This window comes from Pygoscelis adeliae, unplaced genomic scaffold (genome assembly GCF_000699105.1).
Source record: "Pygoscelis adeliae isolate BGI_AS28 unplaced genomic scaffold, ASM69910v1 Scaffold110, whole genome shotgun sequence".
In the NCBI taxonomy this organism is placed as follows: Eukaryota; Metazoa; Chordata; class Aves; order Sphenisciformes; family Spheniscidae; genus Pygoscelis; species Pygoscelis adeliae.
This window is the reverse complement of record NW_008823919.1, coordinates 899454-919650: the sequence shown is the minus strand read 5'-3', so window position 1 is coordinate 919650 and position 20197 is coordinate 899454. Positions and strand designations below refer to the sequence as shown.

Below are 20197 nucleotides of genomic sequence, written 5' to 3'. Positions count from 1 at the left end.
ATAAGACTCATTAAAAACACAAATGAAATTTTGTGTTTCTGTTAGCATTTTATTCTTCGTATGACTGACATGCTCTCTCTTGTTATACTTTACTTTAGCGGAATATAATACTCTCTGTCCAGGGGGAGAAGGATTCAGACCAAATCCCATCACTATTATTTTAGAAGGTGAGTTTATCATAAATGACTGTGGTGGCTGGTAATAAAAAAAAGTGTCAACTTCAGAGAGATGTATACAGAAACTATATTTTGCAGAAATAGTTACATTTAGTGCAAAGCAAAACCCTCTGCTAATATGGACTGGACAACAATATGATGAAAAGGCATACTGTAGAAGAATATTGAAAAAGTCCAACAATATTTCAGTAGAAGAATAAGCTGATGCATACCTTCTGTGTGCCTCCTTACTTGAACTGGCCTTTGAAGTTGGCCCCTGAAGGATAAGTCATTTATGAAAATTATAGCTTATCAGTGGAAGGTATAAGTTTCAGGAAATAAGTAATTGGACAAAGAAACTCTGGTTCCAATGAGTGTGCAGGAATGAGGAATTAGATGCCAAATTCCTGTAAATAGTAATGGAAGTTGAACTCCATAGGCTCATCAAGCTGAAACGTGCTCCTGAAGAGCCGTTTAAATGGAAGAGAAAGAGGATCGCATCCATGCTCTCACAAAGTGCAATTTAGAAGCAAAAAAAAAAAATCCACATGACAGTTAAAAGCTACTAGTTGGTAAAATTTCAGGGGAGTACTTAAAGTCTCTTGTTTCTTTTCATTCTGGAATGAAAATACGGTGGTTTTGTTCTCTGTTTTCAGACATTGATGAATGTCAGGAACTGCCAGGTCTCTGCCAAGGTGGAAATTGCATCAATACTTTTGGCAGCTTCCAGTGTGAATGTCCGAAAGGCTACTACCTCAGTGAAGAGACAAGAATCTGTGAAGGTTGAGTCCCTTGAAACCTCCTTCTCTATCACAGTGCAGTTATTACGAAAAACACTGTCATTCTTAGCCTTAAATCCATAAGTGGATATGGTACCCACACCTTTACCTAAAATCTTCTCTAAAATTATTATCTTTGGCACCAGTGATATGATTAATATAAAACTTGAAATGCAACACTTGAATATACTAATGTTTATTTCTACATGATAGATCTCAGCTATGTGTATTAAGTAAACCGTGGTGGTTATTCATGATTTCTGCCTTCTCACTGCAACACCTTGTATCTCCTGCTGGTTTCACTAGGAACCCTGTATTTTGAGTAAGAAAAGGTGTCCACAGTATTTCAGAGCAGCAGTTTAATTTACACAACGTGAAGTGAAGTTAATATTGGTCTTCCTTTTGTGTTTGAAATTTGTCATAAGTGTTAGAACCAAAAAATTGTAAATAGACCCAAAAATGTAAAGAATCTTTCATGTTTTCTCTTAGTTGGGAGTATTGTAAGCCAGCTTCCCCTTATTCATTGACTTGGTGGGAAAAAAATGTTGTCTCCTTTCAAAACAGAGCATGTGAATCCTGAGGCTTTGCTAAGCTCGGGTGAAGAAAACTGACCAAACTGGGTTTGAAATTAAAATTGTATGGGCAAAAAGGGCTTACACCCCAAATTCCTTAAATAAGAAAATCCAAAGTTAGAGCAGCAAGACTATGCAATTATTCAGCTTGCCTATTTCTAAATAGAGTACTTAAAAGGTCATTTCTCAGTGGAGTAGTGAACACATTAACAGAACTGTAAAGTGACAGTAACATTTCTGTGAGAACAGGGTGTGAATGTCTTTTGTGGAGCTGATGGGGCACAAGGTGCTCCAGTTTCAGTAGTAAATTCAACAGCTTTGAATTTATTTAGGGTGTTCTCTTGCACTTCACTGGCTGGACTTAATAGAGATTGACAATATTACTTTTCAGCACCTGTTACAATAGCTACTTCACCCAAATCTGAGCTGTACTTTCCAAGCTAGCCTTTAAGTGAAACATTTGTGTTATCTTAGCATGGTTTATTATGGTCGTATTTCTCAGAAACATTTGCTAGGACTTGGTCCTCTTTTCCCTTTTTAATTGTAGTGTTTTCATTTGGTCTCTAGATATTGACGAGTGTGTTGCACATCCTGGTGTCTGTGGTCCTGGCACCTGCTACAATACCTTGGGGAACTACACCTGCATTTGCCCACCTGAATATATGCAGGTGAACGGAGGACATAACTGCATGGGTATGCAAATGTCATCTTTACTAGAACTGTCTGAATATCAGACTGTTTCGGGGCCAGACTCTCTGCTTAAGATTTCCTTTTAGATGAGGCCAGTTCTAAAGCCTTGTATTGCTTTTTCCTACCTTAAACTCCCAGACAGTTATGTCATGTAGCCAGGAAAGAGATCCCAATGACTGACGTGCAGTGTTCAAGTGATCTTATTCCTTAACAAAACTCAGAAATCTTTTTTTATTTTCACTAGTCATTTCCAAATGGTAGGGTTTACTATACATATGGATCTTATGAGCAGCTACAGTGTGTTTCTGATTTCTTGGGAATTTTCCTTTTTCCCCTTTTGTGTCTTTGAATAAAAACTGAAAATATGTCAAATTTCAGGTAAGTCTAAAACAAAGACTGTAGATTACTTCAATCCTTAAATTATTTTCAAATGCATCCATGATTATGCTTGGGTTGCATTCAGAAGCTAGAGTTAATGAACCACTGTCTAGGTTAGTAGGGGGTTGATATTTACTTAAGTTAGTTCGTTGGTTACTCCATAAGTGATTCTTTTCTCACATCTAGACATGAGGAAAAGCTTTTGCTACAGAAGCTATAATGGAACTTCCTGTGAGAATGAACTGCCCTTCAATGTGACCAAAAGGATGTGTTGCTGCACATACAACGTTGGGAAAGCCTGGAACAAACCTTGTGAACCATGTCCAACTCCAGGAACAGGTAAAGCCGACTATAATCATCCCATTTTGTTACTTTGCTCATCTGCTCCTTTGACCTATTAGCTAAAGTTAACATTTCAGCCCCAAAAAACCTTTGCTGTACTCCCATACAGAGTGGCAACACCCTGCCATCCTGTCACTGACTGGATTAAGTCTTGATGTGCTAAAGAAGAATGGGTATTTCTTCCATATTTTTAAGTGGAAGTATTGCAGCACATTGAGTGGAAAGATAGAGCTTGAATAGTTTGAAGGCACCAATCATTCCCCCTGGATGAAAAAAAATTCAGGAAGAACACGCATATTTTCCCTTTCAGCTGCCCCTGAAGGCAAGGGCAAGGGAACAGGCTACTGTCAGGTGTCACTGAGATGAATAAAAAGGCCTGGAAAGTACAGACTGACCTTCCCAGCAGCAGAAGGAGTATGTCAGCCCTGTAGCTAAAAGGATATATGTAAGACAGGTATCTGTAGGTAGATCTAATTATTTGGATCTTTTTTTTGGTGATGGGGATCTATAAAATGAGTGTGCTATGATTGTTTTATTCTTTCTTTCTGACAAATACCAAGGCTTTCAGAGGTCTTGTATGGACATAGAATTAGTTTCAGTTGTTTATATTTATGTCAAAAATCTACGCTTGTGTAGGTAAGACCCACCAGCGTGGCACAGTAGGCATAAACAAGTTTTCTGAATGTGTGATTACAGAACTCCCATCTCTAAAGCTGTCACTTTGAGGTTTCTGGAAAAGCAGTCATCAGGCAATAATACTGAGGTTGAAGATACTGGCTGACAAGAGATGCCTGCTGCCTGGTCTGTCTTCCAGGATAATTAATTTAGATTAGTATAATTTAGTTACTGCACAGTTGGGGATACATTTATCCTGGTAGTCCTAACCTGTCAGAACAAAAAGATTGGGTTTCATTACTAAGTGTATTGCCTTTCTAGATTTTTCACTTGTGTCTCACATCTGAGCGTGATCCCCCTCAGTTGCTTTTACATTTTCTCTATGAAAGGTGATGAACTTGAAAAAGCTCAATAAGCAGGGCACTGTAAAGGGAAGTAAAAATTCCCTTCTATAAAGGGGAGTGAAAATAATAAGGCACAGTTCTTCTTCAATTAGTCTTTATGGGGTTCCTTGCCTGGGACAAAACACCGTTGAAAGCTCAACTCAGAAAAATCCTCCCATTGGTGGGAAGATCACCAACTTGAAACCTGACAGTAGCACCTGGCCTTCATTAAAATTTGTAAAAAGAGCAAAGGTGCCTAGATAAAACTAAAAAACTCAGGTGCCTGTTTAGTACAAACACATTTTATTGTTTAATTGACTTTGCCCCAAGTTTACTGCCACTAAACCCATACCTCTGATGCTGCATCATTTGTGATGTTAGTGTAAAGAATGTATTGCTTTCATTCCAAGTGGTTTATCCTGGTGACATAAGGGAAACGGCAGATAATTTAGGAAAGACTTTCCCCCACAAGTAGTGAAGAGGAGGAAAATGGGACTGAAAAGAAAAAACAGACTCTTCCTTTTCTTTCTTAAGTAGGAGGAGGGAGAGTGAAGGTATGTTCCTGGCAGTCAGGAATGGGAGATGGAAATAAGCTTGAGAGAGGAAATATATGTTTGCTATCACAGAGAGCTCATAAAATTCTTTCCCATAGTCATTTATCTCAGTGCCATAAAATTGTCATCATGATGACAACATGATGAGAAAAATACAGCAAAGTACTAGCAGGGATTCATGCAATTAATATTCTTGGATGGAAGAAAGAATTCTCCTTTTAAATTGGTAAGACTGACGTTCTCAAAAACTGCAGCTTTTAAACATTTGTTAAGACAACTCCACTTAGTCTGCAAGCAGTTATGGGGTTAAAATATTTCCTGAAATATTTCAATATTGCCTTGTTAGCTCTTCTAAATGCCTTTACTGTATTTGGAGACATGGTTGAACCTTTTTCACCATGAAAAGAGATTGTGTGAGGGATCAAACACAAATTCCAAGTGTAAACGGTTGAATAGCTGCACTTATGTGGTATAATCAGTTGTTCTGAAATCTGGGTGGGAGCTACACATCACAGACAGGGGTTATGATACACTGACCTTAACCAGTTTGCTAGACTGAGCCCAGTAGCTCATTAAGAGCATTATTCTGCTCTGATGAGAATTACATTGTTCCTCTAAATGAAGTTCACATGCCAATGCATTTACATTTTTTTTTCTTTGTTAACAGAGCTTTCTTCCTTTTCATATATTTATGCTTAACAATCAATCTCTTTTTGATGACTTTAAGTAGTAAAGACTGTATTGCTTGGTTTTACACATTATACAGATCATAACCATTACCATACAGACGTTAATCAGAAATAATCATTCCTGTTTGTTTGTTTTTTTTCACACAAAGAAGTGTAAAAAGCTGCTTCACTGCTAAGGGGTAACCAAGTATTCACAGAATTCTTTCCTGGCTTGATCATTTCAGGAGTGCTTGACCTCAGAGGGTTTTTTTCCTGCTATGTGATAGATCTTTTTTGTCCTAAAAAATAAAATAGTGATAAGTATATGGGTTTTTGAAATACTTTTAAAGTCATTGATGAAAGTCAAGCTTTCAGAAAGTAAATCTCTGGCATGTTTGTGTATGGATAATTTGGCACTGTGTATAAATGCATTATCATACAGTCTTTACCTAATTATATGCTCTCTTTCTACACAGTACAAACTGAAAAAAATATGGCAAAACTCTATTAAACAGAATGCATGGAACATGTAGGTAGCATAAGACGGAGTGAAAGAAGGCCTGCAACCCTCAGAGCCTCTTCTTCATCCTCCCAGACCTGATGTGTTAGGCATTACCACAGGAGTAGGTTATCATCGCCCACAGAGACAGGGTCGTGAACTCAAAGCTCTCTTTTTATCTAGTTTGTGTGTTTCACAGGTTTACTGACAGCAGTAAATGGCACAAAGCTCCTTGCAGAAAATAACTGTTTTCTAACACCCAAATCTTATACATGTTAATATAAAAGAGCAGAAAATTGCTGGATGGTAAAACACTGTGGCAGGGACCTCTATGGCCCAGTATCCTGTGCTGCAAGAATAACCTCAGTAGGCATTAAGCAGTCATTAAACAATAGGACAGAAGAAAGAATAAAATGCTGAAGTTCAGGTATACTGGATCCTACTTGGCTTATACAGGAAATAACAATGTTTGAGTGTGAGAAAAATATTTTGCCAAATCTCATTCTGAGCAATGATCAACTACATTTGCTGAAATTTTAATAAATAAGAATGTTTGGTGTAAGGGAGACAAGAATTATGCAAGTTAGAACCCCAGTGGTTAAACTTTACAAAATTATAAGCTACTGAAGAGCTGCCGTTAAAATGTAGACGATCAAGAAACTCAGACTACAGCCAGTAGAGAAATAAACTATCATCCCTCTAGATAAAAGATCATTACTCACAGGAAAACAGAAGGGTGTCCTTTCTTTTTTTCTGGTGCTAGAAGAGATGCCTAATAATTTGTCTGCATTTCAGGTTTAGAGGTGAGTTAAAGGTAGACTCCATACACTTCCTGTCATTGGATAGATAATAGGCTTCCTGTAAGTCCTCAGCAGCATGAACAGTGGACCAAGCACTCATGGAATTCTCCAGATATTACACTTTCAGACCCCCCTTGAATATTTTATGCCAATGGGACATTTTTGTAAATTTTATCCACATTCTTTAGAAGGATATTTTACCTTGGCTTAATGCCCTGAATGTACAAATATCTACCGCATACTTTGGAATTTTTCCTTAACAGTAATTTGGAAACTTAATATTGAAAGATACATAATATTTTTCTGGAGAATTTGAATGCTGATATGATCTAAAAAGATGCTGAATAGCAGTTGCATGGTTGTTGTTTGCAAACACACACTTAAAGCAAACTGTTCATTCAAACTGGTTGTGTCTTCACGTTGGAATTATTTTACTCCCCTCAAACAAGTGGACTTTATCAGTACACAATTCTACTGGTAGTCAGTATTTTGCAAATTTGACATAGTTATAGTTGTAGGCCTGTCGTTTTTCATATTTCTACCTAGATGAAAATTTATTGATGTATTGTAAATGTGTAATACACATTTTTCTGGAAAGCACTGTTTTACCAGTAAAATCTCATGCCAGCATAGGTGTTTATAAGAAATACTTTTTTAAAGAAGTAATTATTTCTTACATCCTACAATAATTAATAGATCCCATACTAGAAATTTTTCTCTATATGTTGCAAATCCACTCAACTTCATACGCCTTGCGTAGAAAACCATGGGTTCATTGATTTTATACTTTATACTGCACATTTCCCATCCTCAAGGTGCTCTGGAAAAGATGATATAAAATGAGCGTAATAAAACAATGCTCTTTTTTGGAGCATCTTTTTTTTAAAGCAGAGTGTCCATTCTGCTCTACAGTTTAGTGGAACTAAGCTGCAGTAACCTCTGCAGAGAAGAACACAGATAGTATTGTGAAAGAAGGCTAGGAACTGGTAAGTTACATTTTTCTCCTATCTGAAACTGTTGCGGCCAATTCTCTCTACAGATGTCTAGAAAGCAGGAATAAACATTAAAAGGCAAGTTAAGGAGTTCTATTTAAAACAAAAACGGAAGTGCTGCATTGTCAAACCAGACATCTACTCACGTGTGAAAGTCTGCAAAGATTTGAGAAAAGTACGAATTAGTGTTTCAATTTTCATTTATTGGCAATCTGAATTTTCAATACCATTTGTAAAGGAGGCAATGGCTCTTCTGAGTAGATTTGACTTGTATCAGCTCTTGAAAAGCTGAGGAGACTACAAGTCATTCTTAGGAGATTTATAAATATTCACTAAAAATGCATTGTACTCTACTTTGCTCTAGCTGAATTCAAGAACATATGCGGGAATATTCCTGGCTTCACTTTTGACATTCATACTGGAAAAGCTGTTGGTAAGTTTCACCAAACTTATTTTAACCAAAAATTGTTTCGCATAAGATTGTCGCAGCTGCATAATGGTACCAAAATGAACATTTCATACGATAAAATTCTAATTTCATTGTGGAGTTACAATGATGACATCAATTGTGAGCCCAATTTTTGTGTAAAATATTTCTGATTCATATTTTTTCATTTTTACATTTTGTTATGATCTTCTGCTCACCCTCCATCCTAGTTCATGGTTTTGAGTTTTAATTGGTAAGATAAAAGGTTTTGGCCTCAAAAATATTGTGGGACTTATCTCACATTTGTAACGCTTCTGCACCTCGTCTAATATTTAGTATTACTCTGTTTTGATCACTTCCTGAACTTCACATAGTTTATTTTCTCTCATAATGGGCGTATGTTTAGATTTATATCCTGTATACAATTTCTGTAGATTAAAAGGAACTTCTCAACTCAGTTTTAAGCACAGTGAAATTGAGAATCCAAGCAGTACATAAAGCCATGAAGTACTGTACTTTGACTAGCTCATCTCACTTTCAGACATTGATGAATGTAAGGAAATCCCAGGAATCTGTGCAAATGGTGTTTGCATCAATCAGATTGGCAGCTTCCGCTGTGAATGCCCCACTGGATTCAGCTACAATGACCTGCTCTTGGTCTGTGAAGGTGATTTGAAATGACGTTATTTTCTACTTAGGCCCCATAAGCATGCTTATCTTAAAGGGAAGGGGAACATTTAATTCACATGTTTTTCAAAATCTAAGAGACAGACTGTGAGCTTTTTTGTAGGGCTCAAATCTGTAAATCAGTTTGTGATGTGTTTGTCTTTAATACATGTGCACATGCACGTAATAAAATCTGTAATAGTTCTGTGTCAAGCAATTCATTGACTCCTAAATAAGAAGTAAATGAGATGCTTTTATTCAATTTTATTTTAGGGAGGAAATTTAATTCTTGTTCTTAAAACTTCTCAAACAAATGTTTCCTTGATTTTTTTCCATCTTGTGTCTGTTCTTCTACAGTGTTGCAGGTAGAGATATTCATAGAAGCCAACAGTGAAATTTTGTGTGTCGTAAAGTCAGTAGGAGTTTTGTCATTGGTATTCAAGGGTCTTGTGCTTACGTGCATCTTAAAAAGCTAACAAACTGTGCCACGTACTATTTCAGTTCAAAGGTGAAGAGGAACATTTTTTAATACAAAAACCAATTTCTTTAGGCAGACGTTTAAAATAGCAAAGCCACTTCAATGTATAGTAAGTTGGATTCATAGAAACCTCCTTCATCCAGAAAGTGTGTTATGGATGAAATTGTATTGATTTTGCTTTTCATTTGCAATTACGGCACAGGAGGCTGAAGGTCAGAATATTCATGCTTTGTTGAGGACAAAAGATTCGCCTTGCACAAGACAGGCAATACAGTCTAAATTCTAGGCAGAAGTAACTATCTTGTGGCTTCTGATGTCTGAACCATGACTCTTCGTATTTCAGATATTGACGAGTGCGGCAATGGAGACAATCTCTGTCAGAGAAATGCAGACTGCATCAACAGTCCTGGTAGTTACCGCTGTGAATGTGCTGCTGGTTTTAAACTTTCACCCAATGGTGCCTGTGTTGGTGAGAAATCAGTTGACTTTTCTCATGTGTTTGAATCTGTTTGTACCTAATCAATGATATGTGTGTGATTCCCTCGAAGGGTAAAAGCGTCACGTTACCTTGTGTATTCTGCTGTTTTATGTAACAGTTTTTACTTTATAGCCCTTTTTCTCTGTAGAAGGGAAGAAAAGACAGGGTAAAATTTTTAAAGGACCTTCTTGATATATCAACCAAATCCTAACAGTAGTTTTGACCTTGAGGTGTATAGGCAAGAAGTTCCTATAAAATGAAGTATTGTTATGATTCAGGTTTAGTTATGGATAGTTTTGAGTCTGGTTTTAATAATAATGACAGATTGTAAAAACATGTTTGTGTAAAATGAATGACAAATAAAAGTCAATAATGTGTACCATCTGTTTTACATTTTTGTTACAGATCGCAATGAATGTCTGGAAATTCCTAATGTTTGCAGTCATGGTTTATGTGTGGACATGCAAGGAAGTTACCAGTGCGTATGTCACAATGGTTTTAAGGCATCCCAAGACCAGACTATGTGCATGGGTATGGAAAGAAAATGCTTTTCTGTGTGGTTTGGTTGGTTTTGGGTTTTTTTTAGAAGAGGGAGGAGATGAGTCTAGATTTTTTAGGAGATTGTAGTGACATTAAAAGACTGTTTCATACGCTTTTGGATTTTTGTGAATAAAGTATGTGAAGTTGTCCTTGTAGTGGATATATAAGTTTGAGGAAAAAAATCATAGTATTCTCAGCGATAGCTCCATGTTACTGAAGAGTATTTTAACCCCATTTTCACAAAAATACATAGCGGCTTATTTGACAGAGAAGTTTATAGGACATATCACAGAGTGATAGAGTTTGGAGATAAAAAAAGACAGATTTTTTCAATTATTTAGAAATTTATTGAGTTCCTGTTTCATTTAAAAAACAGAATCCCACGTTTAATGTAACTTAAATCTATACTCATTTTGTATTAAAATGAGGACATGATAGAGATGATGTAAGAAATAAGAAGATTGCAAAGTAAGAGTGTTTTTCTTGTTCTTTTAGTGTTTCGTAATCGGTTCTACAGGGTTGTAAAAAGAAAAGGTGATGCATATGTGAATTTGGTTCTCTATGAGAAAAATAGCCAAAAAATGATTTTGATTGTTGAATAATGATCATCTAAATGTCAGTTGTAAGCTATAGAGAAGTTCAGTGTCTTCTATAACATAGGTGTGTTCCAATTTCAACTTTAAACAGACATTTAAAACCTATTCACGTTGTATGACATACATACATACACCTTGAGTCTTTTCATATGTGGACCAAATCACATTTGTCAAACCATCTGAGGAGGATATTTGGGAAAGTGACTTGGGTTAACAATGCACAATTTTGAGAGCCTGGTTACTCAAAACAGTAACTTAAATAATTCTAAAACTAGTTCTAAAAATTTCATAGTATAAATACAAATCTAGACACTGACAGGTTATGGAAATGATCCATATGACAAAATGTTTACCTTCTGTAAATAAATAAAATGTTTCAGATCCCCATGAAACTCCAGAAATCACTGAAACACGCAGCAGGAAACATTGAATTTTAGTGCCTTTTAAAAATGAATGTTTCCAAGAGTTTGTAAGCAGTCTTTATAATTCTGGATGTAGTATTGACATAATGTATTTACATATGTAAATTGATTTGTGAACAATGACACAAAACTCCTTTTGGAGTGTTTTCAACAGGTGTTCATGGGCTTAAGAGTAAAATATTTACACAAAATTTGAGATAGTTCCAGGGCTGTGATGCTCAATCTTTTGTACTAAGTTCTGACCACTAGTGTACATTAAGAAGTTAAGAAATATTAGTATGGAAAATAAAAAGACAGAATGCTTTGAGATACTGCACATGCATTTACTTTTATCTTTACATGTAAGAGCATCTTTTAGTTTAAAATACATATAAAAAATGTGTCATGTAACATTTTCCTATGTGCACCCAGAAGCTGTAAAAATCAGTAGTAAATAGAAAATGTGACAGATGAAAGGAGAGGCTGAGGTTTAGAATATTGTCACTGTGCACAGATAATACATTAACACATACCTGGGAAAATCAGTTCCCGCATACAGTTTTGTTTCTCTTTGCAGATGTTGATGAATGTGAACGCCATCCATGTGGAAATGGAACTTGTAAAAACACGGTTGGATCATATAACTGCCTGTGTTATCCAGGATTTGAATTAACTCATAATAACGATTGTATGGGTATGTGATGTAATCCAAACTTCATTTTCATTGCTGCTGGCTTGGTATGCCAAGGAGGATGGTGTATGGTTAAAACTCAAACAGAAGACAGGTCAGGGTGCTAAGAAAGTTAATTGAGTACAGTAACTGATACTGTTACCAGCCCTAAAGGTTAATCATTACTATCATTTTTTAAACTAATAAAAAATATTTTTTACTGGCCAGCTTGAGATAATGTAAACCCTAAATCTCTGGACCACTGGGGCAACCTTAGAGTTTGCTGGCTTTTTAATGCAGCCCTCACCTCCATTAGATTTCCTGAGTAATTACAGCACACGTCCTTGAGTACTGGCACAGTCCATAGTCGCAATAAGCATATGTTCTATCACACCACCAGTGTTGCCTCATGAATTTAAAATCATTTCTTTACTTCACCATATTACTTGCACACAGTGTGAAAGAGGAAGCAGACCAGCAGTAAGAAAGGCAGTACAACTAATCTACCAAATGTGCTCTTCTAAGGTGAACTCTGCTTATGCAGAGTTTATACAGGCATTGCTATTTCCCATTCCCTAAAGCACAGGACACCAGAATATCTGATGGTTTTGGACAATTTAAATTCCTGGATACTTGTGATAAAGCAAGTAAAATCTTCCTGGGCTGAAGAACAGGCTCGTAAGTCTCTGGAGATCCTCTCCCTTGTGCAGAGCGTAAGCCAAAAGAGAGGAAGGCTTTACATTCCTTCCTGCTACAGAAGGAAGACAGAACAAAGTCTACTGGTTCAGGAGAGAATTAAAACATCTTAAATAAGTATTGTAAATCCTCTCCTTCTCCAGGAAAGAGAAAATTAAGAACTTGTTCAAGTAAGAAGAGTCTGCTGCCAAAGAATGGCACTATTTACCAAGGAGGTTCTTTCCCTCAGCAGTATAGCTGCCAATCTACTGCCAGGAGCATCCAGCACCTCTGCTCCAGGCTGTGCCTTCAAGGAGGCCAAGGACCCCAAGCTGACTCAGAGATTTGGCCTTTTGTTATCACTCCTCTTGACAGGTTGGAGAGCCTCAGGGCTTTCTTCCAAACTATCCTAGTCATTCAAAGGCAATTTAGCCCATCCCAATATACTTTGGAGGTATTTCTGCTTGTAGAACTGTAACATAGAAGAAATGCACTATGGAATGAACTAGTAACACAGGCACAGCTGTACTGGCTGAAGCAGAAGGTACATCTTTTTCAGGAGCTGGTACTTAATGCTTCTGAAGAAGACTAAAACCTCTTCAGTAAAACTGATGTTAGTCTTCATCATTCAAATTCAAGTATTGTAAAACATCAAAGTGTGAGCTGTTCTTACACCATGATGCTTATCCGATCTCCTTTTCATTTATTTTGACACTTTCTCATCTGTATTTTTCCTTATGCAGTGCCTTTAAGTCTGTATTATATAAGTAACTCTGCAAACCAATAAGCATTTTCAGACCTTGTTTTCAGAACTCTTATGGAGGAGAAAATCATCCTGCGCTAAGCAAATGACATATTCCAAAATTTGAAAATGACAAGGCAGGTTTTAGGAGGAAACTCGAACGCATATAAATTCAGATAAAATACAGAGCACTCCATGTAACATCTTCTTTTCTGTGTCTGGAGTTAGTATCATACAGTCACTTGGCAGTAATTGAATGTCTCCAGATGCAGTAGCTGAGGTAATGCTGCAAGTTTGAAAATTGTAATACCTTATAAAAAAAGAGTGTTGTTTAAATAGAACACATACCTTAATGCACTTGAGTGAGAGTTACTTTCCACTAGCTGTCAGCTGTTCCCTTGTTGCTACAAGATTCGCCTTTTCCACAGCAATATATATTGCAACTTCAGTGTGTTTATAACGTACTGTATATAGTATGCTGGGACTCAGTTCTCGCTTGAGGGGTTTTATTTTGGTTTTTTTACAGATATCGATGAGTGCAGTTCCTTCTTTGGTCAGGTGTGCAGAAACGGACGGTGTTTCAATGAAATTGGTTCCTTCAAATGTTTATGTAATGAAGGATACGAACTTACTCCAGATGGCAAGAATTGCATTGGTATGTATAATACCACATGGAGAGGTTAAAGTACTGATGAGCTGAAATAATCAAACTATTAGCTCCCATCTAGAGGGAAGCACCACAATCTGAGTATCTAAGTATAAAAAAGAAAGATAATGACTTTAATGAAAACACAGTAGAAGTAACTGGGGTTTGGAATAGTTGTTGGTCTTCAAGCATTTAAATGCCTTAGAAAAAGAAAATTAGAAAAGAACCCTACAGTCTTTTTCATGAATAAGCCTGTTTTGTTAGCATAAGAATTACATGATTTTAAACCTTTCTTGATTCCATCTACTCTCCAAAGATACTAACGAGTGTGTGGCACTACCTGGTTCATGTTCTCCTGGTACCTGTCAAAATTTGGAAGGATCATTCAGATGCATCTGTCCACCAGGATATGAAGTAAAAAGTGAAAGTTGTATTGGTAAGGCAAGTTGTAATTGTTGCTTTTGAACAATTTAAAAATTAGAGAGCGTATTTGGTTCTAATTTGGTGGAAAGTAGTTGTACACCCTAATGTTTGTGAATGCTGCCCAACTTAAAATCATGGTGACAAGGAATAAGTAAGTAGGAAAAGTCCTCAGGAAGAGCTTTTAAAAATGGAAGGCAAGATATTTTGTACTGTAATGTACAAAACCAACCTGTGTACTGGATTTATATAATGTTTACAGAAAGGTAATTATTGGCAATCAATGCGTGAACTAAGCTTCTGGTTTCAGAGGGCTATGAAGTTTAAAAATGTTGATAAAGTTGTGGAGCTTATGGGAACAATTGCTTAAATTGCTTTCTTATAACAACTGTTTTCTGATTTCATGTTTTGTATAATGTCTCTCAAGTGCTGAGATGCACAGGAGGAGGAAGAGGGTACAGCAGACCTTTCATCAGTTTGCATGTTCTTGTTTGTTCATATAAGTCTTGTTTAAAGCCTTGAATATCATTCAGGAGTTGAATGTCATACAGTGACTTAAGATTTGGTATGGCAGAGAATAAGAAATAAATCCAGGTTCCAACTCCCTTTTCCAGCAGAGCAAAGCACAGGACTACTGTGAATTTATTGGGCATTTAAATGAACTGTGTGGGGCACCTGGCAAGGAAGGTGCACACAACCAGTTTTAGGTAGCTAACCTAGAAGCCTTAGGTTTCTGCACGGTCAAAGGACAGAGTAAGTACCTGTCTCTCCACTGTGACTATATTAAGAAACCTGGTTTTCAGCTTAAATGACTAAAGTTAGCTGGTGTGACACCCCAGACACACATTCATCCAAATAACTCCCAATAATAAATGACCAGCTTGTCCTTGTACGGACTGAAGAAAACACTGGCAAGGACGTAAAGAGTTGGCCTGTAGCCACCTAATCTGTATGGGTGCAGGAACTAGCACACAGGAACCTTTTTGAATTTTTGTCTTGAACAATAGGATGTATTTTCTAAGCCCCAGAGTTCTCTCGTCCTTTTGCATCATGCCACCATATTCAGTTTGCCTGCCAACTTGATGGTTTCTTTTGGCAGCTGCTATTTCCATATTAGCAATTACGTTTGAGATTAATTCAAATCACCTACAGTTGGAAAATCATTAATTTAAAATGAAATCTTTTGGTTTTCCAGGAATATCACTGTTTATGGCCACTTTAGTATCCTGACAGAATCTCTTGATGTTTTTGACAGCATCAGTGACTGCCAGATTTTTGCCTGAACTGAGTAAAAGGGACTTAATTGCATTCTTTTTCTTCATTCTGCCATGCGTCCAGAAAATTTGCAGCTAAAGTTCCTAGAAAATGCCTAGATAATGACACGTGATTGTACTAATACTTCGATAAATATTATGACAGCTCTTGCAACATACGTTCCTCATTAATTTCTGTTGATCTTATATGCAAACAGCTTTGTAAGAATTCATTGCTTCTGTCTGTAATGTGAAGGTTGGCAATGGCTAGATTACTTTTTGAGCTCAGGGTGATTATATGCAGAAGCCAAACCAGATGAGGGCCACAGAAAAATTCTTAGTTTTCACCTACCCATTTAATAGATTTCCTTTCATTTTATGGGAATGAAGCGGAGAGGACTTGTTTACTTCCACAGTCTGGCTAGTCACCTGTTTATCATGGCCACAAAAAGAGTTTCTTCCACTAGTCCCAAGCCATTCATTACAGTAATAATCAGTACTTCAAAAGAGCTGTTTTTCCATCCCATTAATGCGGCTGAATTGCTGAGCTTTGTATATTAGCAACTGCCACACTAACTGGGAAATTAATTACCTTTTTTTCACTGAAATAAACTGGCTTAAAAAGCTTCACATAGTAAGAGCCTGTCCATGGGAAGCTACTGCAGAGTTTGGTCATATGCCAGGTTATGCTGCAGTGGTTTGTTCATGTGCTATACCTAATAGTAACTTCTGAAAATGGGACTCAAGGTAATATTTTTCAGAAGTAACGTCACAGAATCTATTCCTTCCTGACTGCTTCCACCACTCCACTTATATTTTCCTGGTGATAAAGACTGTATTTCCATTGTTTCCTTATCTGCTAAATACAGGTCAGTTTTCTAAGATTCAGTGTAGTAAAGAGTCCAACAAATATCAGGAAAAATGGCACTAAAATTTGTGACTCAACATCCATGAAGCTTACTTTCATGGAGAATACCTATTCCTGCCTACACTGTGATTAAGATCAATATGGATATCATTGTAGAATGCTTATACAGCCATAGGTCTCTATGATGGTTCTTTTAATACCCTTTACTGAAAGACTCAGGAGGGGTTGTACTGCTGGTATAGCTTTGCAGATTATTAAAATACACTTCAGAATTTATTAAATTATAATTACCTTTACAAATTACTTTGGCAAGGAGGCTTATATCTTCTGTCAGAATTTGCAGAATAGAATAAATTAAAATATAGTTTAAAATAATAGATATAAAAAATTGAAGGTCTATTAATTTATTACTATTCTTACTCTGTCTGTTGTCTGTATAGATGCAGGATATGCAGCCTGATACTGTTTGAGCTGCACAATTTTACAGGCACTTGGTGTTTATATTAAATACTCTTTTAATTTGGTTTAAGTTTTTAATAATTATAAAAAGATCTCTATTTTAAAAAAATATAAATCTCATTTAAATAGTCATAGCAATATATTCTAAATTATGCAATTGAACAGGAAAAAAATTTAAATAACATAGCAAGAGTGGCTGTAGAAGACCGGTGAATATAAATCTGAATGTACAAATATATAGGCCTTCCTCTACTAATAGCTAGCTATAGTTTCAGGTCAGGAATCAGTCAATCGGCATGAAAAAAGCCCAGCTTTAATTACAAAGAACCCCCAATGTACAGATTTTTAAATATTCATCTTGGGATGTTTTATGTTTACAGAAAAATGTATTTCTTATGAGAAATGTATCTTCTCCTCTGTTTCAGTCTGAAAGCATTTATTTAATGTTTATATTATAAATATGACAGAGAACGGAGAATGGTATTTGGAAAGGAAAGTGCATGCCAGTGAAACACTCTTAATTTGAAAGAGTTAGTGGAACCTTCAGGCTGCTTTATCTCTTGGGTGCTTTATTGGAAGATTTTTTTTTTAAATAAACAGTCTTTCTTAACCAGGGAATTCGCAGCCAATGGGGTTACGGTGAACTTTTTCTCCTTTAATTTACAGATATTAATGAGTGTAACGAGGATCCTAACATCTGTCTCTTTGGCTCTTGTACGAACACTCCAGGAGGTTTCCAGTGCATCTGTCCTACAGGTTTTGTGCTGTCTGATAATGGACGGAGATGTTTTGGTAAGTTAATGATTAAGGAATGTAATAACTTATTCTAACAGGTAACAGGTACTCTGAGTAAAAAGGGACTCTGCAGGTCCCATCCAAACTATGCCCTTATGAGGGTTGGAAAGTGCTTTCAAAATAGTATGAAAAACACAGGCCTAACATTATTCCTTTCAGGGCTAGACAGTTATCATCTAACCAGGTAGGAGGTGCTAGCTCTTCGTAACTGTGCTTTCTTTTTTTAGACACTCGACAGAGCTTCTGTTTCACTAACTTTGAGAATGGGAAATGCTCAGTGCCAAAGGCTTTCAACACCACAAAGGCAAAGTGTTGCTGCAGTAAAATGCCAGGAGAAGGATGGGGTGATCCTTGTGAGCTCTGTCCAAAGGAAGAAGAAGGTACACATTAAGATTTAAAACAAAGCCTTTTTAGATGGGAGAAAAGGAAGAGCGCATTTGTGTTGTACCTTTCTGATCATTAGAAGGAGAGATCTTTCTGGCCTTTTCTCTTAATGGCCTTTTCTAGTACCATTTTCAGGTCAACAAAAGGAACAAAATTAAATAGAAGAAACCACAGAAAAAGAGAAATACTGAGTTGTTGGTTTTGCTCTGTAGAGAAATGAACTAGTAGCTTCCATCTGTAGATCTAACCTGCTTTAGGCAAAAGAGAAGAGCAAAATGGGACAGTGCCAAGAATCCCTGAAGTACTTGACAGTTTTCAGTTCTTGATTTTCTCCAGGTACAGAAAGGGGAAGGCACCAAGCACGCACACACAGAAGCTCAATAAGTTCTAGTGCTGCTTCCCCGACCTAGAGACAGTGTTACTTTTGCATCTGGCAAGACAGCGTAATGGCCGTGATTTAAACAGCTGACAGTTTTGAAAAATGTGATATAGAAGATTTTTGGATGGCTTTAACTATCTGTCATGGTTCTCTCTCTCACTCACTCTTTTTTTTTAAAAAACATACCTCTACAGTTGCTTTTCAGGACCTGTGTCCATATGGTCATGGAACTATTCCTGGAATTGATGATACACGTGAAGGTAGGTATTCCTTTTCCCGATAATTAAAAAAAAAATTATTTACACTTAAAACTAGACTTGGATATTATAGTATGTGATGGCTTACTCCCCACAGCCCCAGGTGACAAAAGGCTGACCTTTAAAAAATGTGGACCGTTATGAAGTGATAGTTAGAAGATTACCTTTGAAATTGCATGGCTAGAAACAAACAGAATAGGGCGCTTAGTTTTTTAAAATGCTTTTTTAAGACTTGATAAAGAAATGCATCAGTTAAGTCATTGCTAATATCTTCCTGCTTTTTAGATGTCAATGAATGCCTTGAAAGCCCAGGGATTTGCTCAAATGGTCACTGCATCAATACTGATGGATCGTTCCGCTGTGAGTGCCCCATGGGATACAACTTAGATTACACTGGAGTACATTGCATCGGTGTGTCCATATTTCATAAATTATAAGAATTATAACACTTGAATTTAAAACACAGTTTGAAATGTGTGCCAGTTCTCTTCAGTTTGCATTTATTCATTATATGCAGATACTGATGAATGTTCAATTGGCAACCCATGTGGAAACGGTACGTGCACTAACGTGATTGGCAGTTTTGAGTGCAGCTGTCATGAAGGATTTGAGCCAGGCCCAATGATGAATTGTGAAGGTAACTTGTCCTCTTCATTATTTTTCCTTTATTTTTTGTCCAGTCCTCAGTATTCAAATTACTTTATTAACCAGGCCTTTGGTGCTATAATAACTGGGAGGAAAAAAAGTTTCTCTGCTTGAAATATGTGATTGAAAAAGAAGTCCTGAATTGATTTAAGCAGTATTTGTAGTTTATCACAGGATTTCCCAAACTGCATGTTGTGGTATGTTATATTATTCAGCCGTTTGTTGGAAGGGGGGAGGGGGCGGGGAAATGTAACTGTTGAGCCCCCAAAATGTCTTCATAAATGATATAGCTAACCATGGCAAAAATGCCTGAATTTGCAGAGCATTTTTTTGTAACTGGGGCAGAGCAGTTACGAGCTGACCCACTCATCATAGTTATAGTATCAAGTGAGTTATACTGAACGTAATAAACTGAAGTCAGAACACTGGTCCATCTAGTCCATTATTTAATCCCTCACAGCTGAAATGCTAATTCAGCATACAAGCATGACCAACAGCTTTCTGGAGTTCACTCCTCTAATACAACAGCTGAGGATATAGGGAAAATACGATGTAAACTGGAGATACATCCCTGCAGAGTGGGTTTAGTAACCACTTATGGATCTATTGTCCAAGAATCTGTCCAGCACAGTCTCGAATCTGCTGATACCATCTGCCTCCACAGCCTGTTGTGGTAGCAAGATCCAGAATGTCACTGCTCTCACTACTTAGAGAAGTAGGTGCTGCTTACCGGGGGCTCGCATCAGGGATGTCACCGAGAGGCTTCCAAGCCTCGTACAGTCCACTGACTGTTATCCGCTGCTGCTGTTTCACGTGGGCACCAGTGACACAGCCAGGAGCAGTCTGAGGACTATCAAGAAGGACTACAGAGCCCTGGGAGCGCCAGTAAGGGACTCGGGAGCGCAGGTAGTTTTTTCATCAGTCCTGCTGGTCAAAGGGAAGGGGTTTGAAAGGGCCAGTCGAATCTGGCGAGTCAACAAATGGTTACGGG

The 20197-nt window shown here is 37.1% G+C and overlaps 1 protein-coding gene across 1 annotated transcript in view; it reads left to right on the top strand.

The window, feature by feature from the left end:
* FBN2 (fibrillin 2) overlaps positions 1–20197 on the top strand; it is a 183735-nt gene that overhangs the window by 144965 nt on the left and 18573 nt on the right. The window contains exons 36-51 of the mRNA XM_009319652.1: positions 99–167; positions 812–937; positions 2074–2199; positions 2761–2913; positions 7792–7860; positions 8396–8521; positions 9342–9467; positions 9882–10007; positions 11591–11707; positions 13627–13755; positions 14063–14182; positions 17413–17538; positions 17769–17921; positions 18499–18564; positions 18847–18972; positions 19079–19198. Coding sequence (XP_009317927.1) covers positions 99–167; positions 812–937; positions 2074–2199; positions 2761–2913; positions 7792–7860; positions 8396–8521; positions 9342–9467; positions 9882–10007; positions 11591–11707; positions 13627–13755; positions 14063–14182; positions 17413–17538; positions 17769–17921; positions 18499–18564; positions 18847–18972; positions 19079–19198 — 1878 coding nt within the window. The remainder of the gene's footprint in view (positions 1–98; positions 168–811; positions 938–2073; positions 2200–2760; positions 2914–7791; positions 7861–8395; positions 8522–9341; positions 9468–9881; positions 10008–11590; positions 11708–13626; positions 13756–14062; positions 14183–17412; positions 17539–17768; positions 17922–18498; positions 18565–18846; positions 18973–19078; positions 19199–20197) is intronic.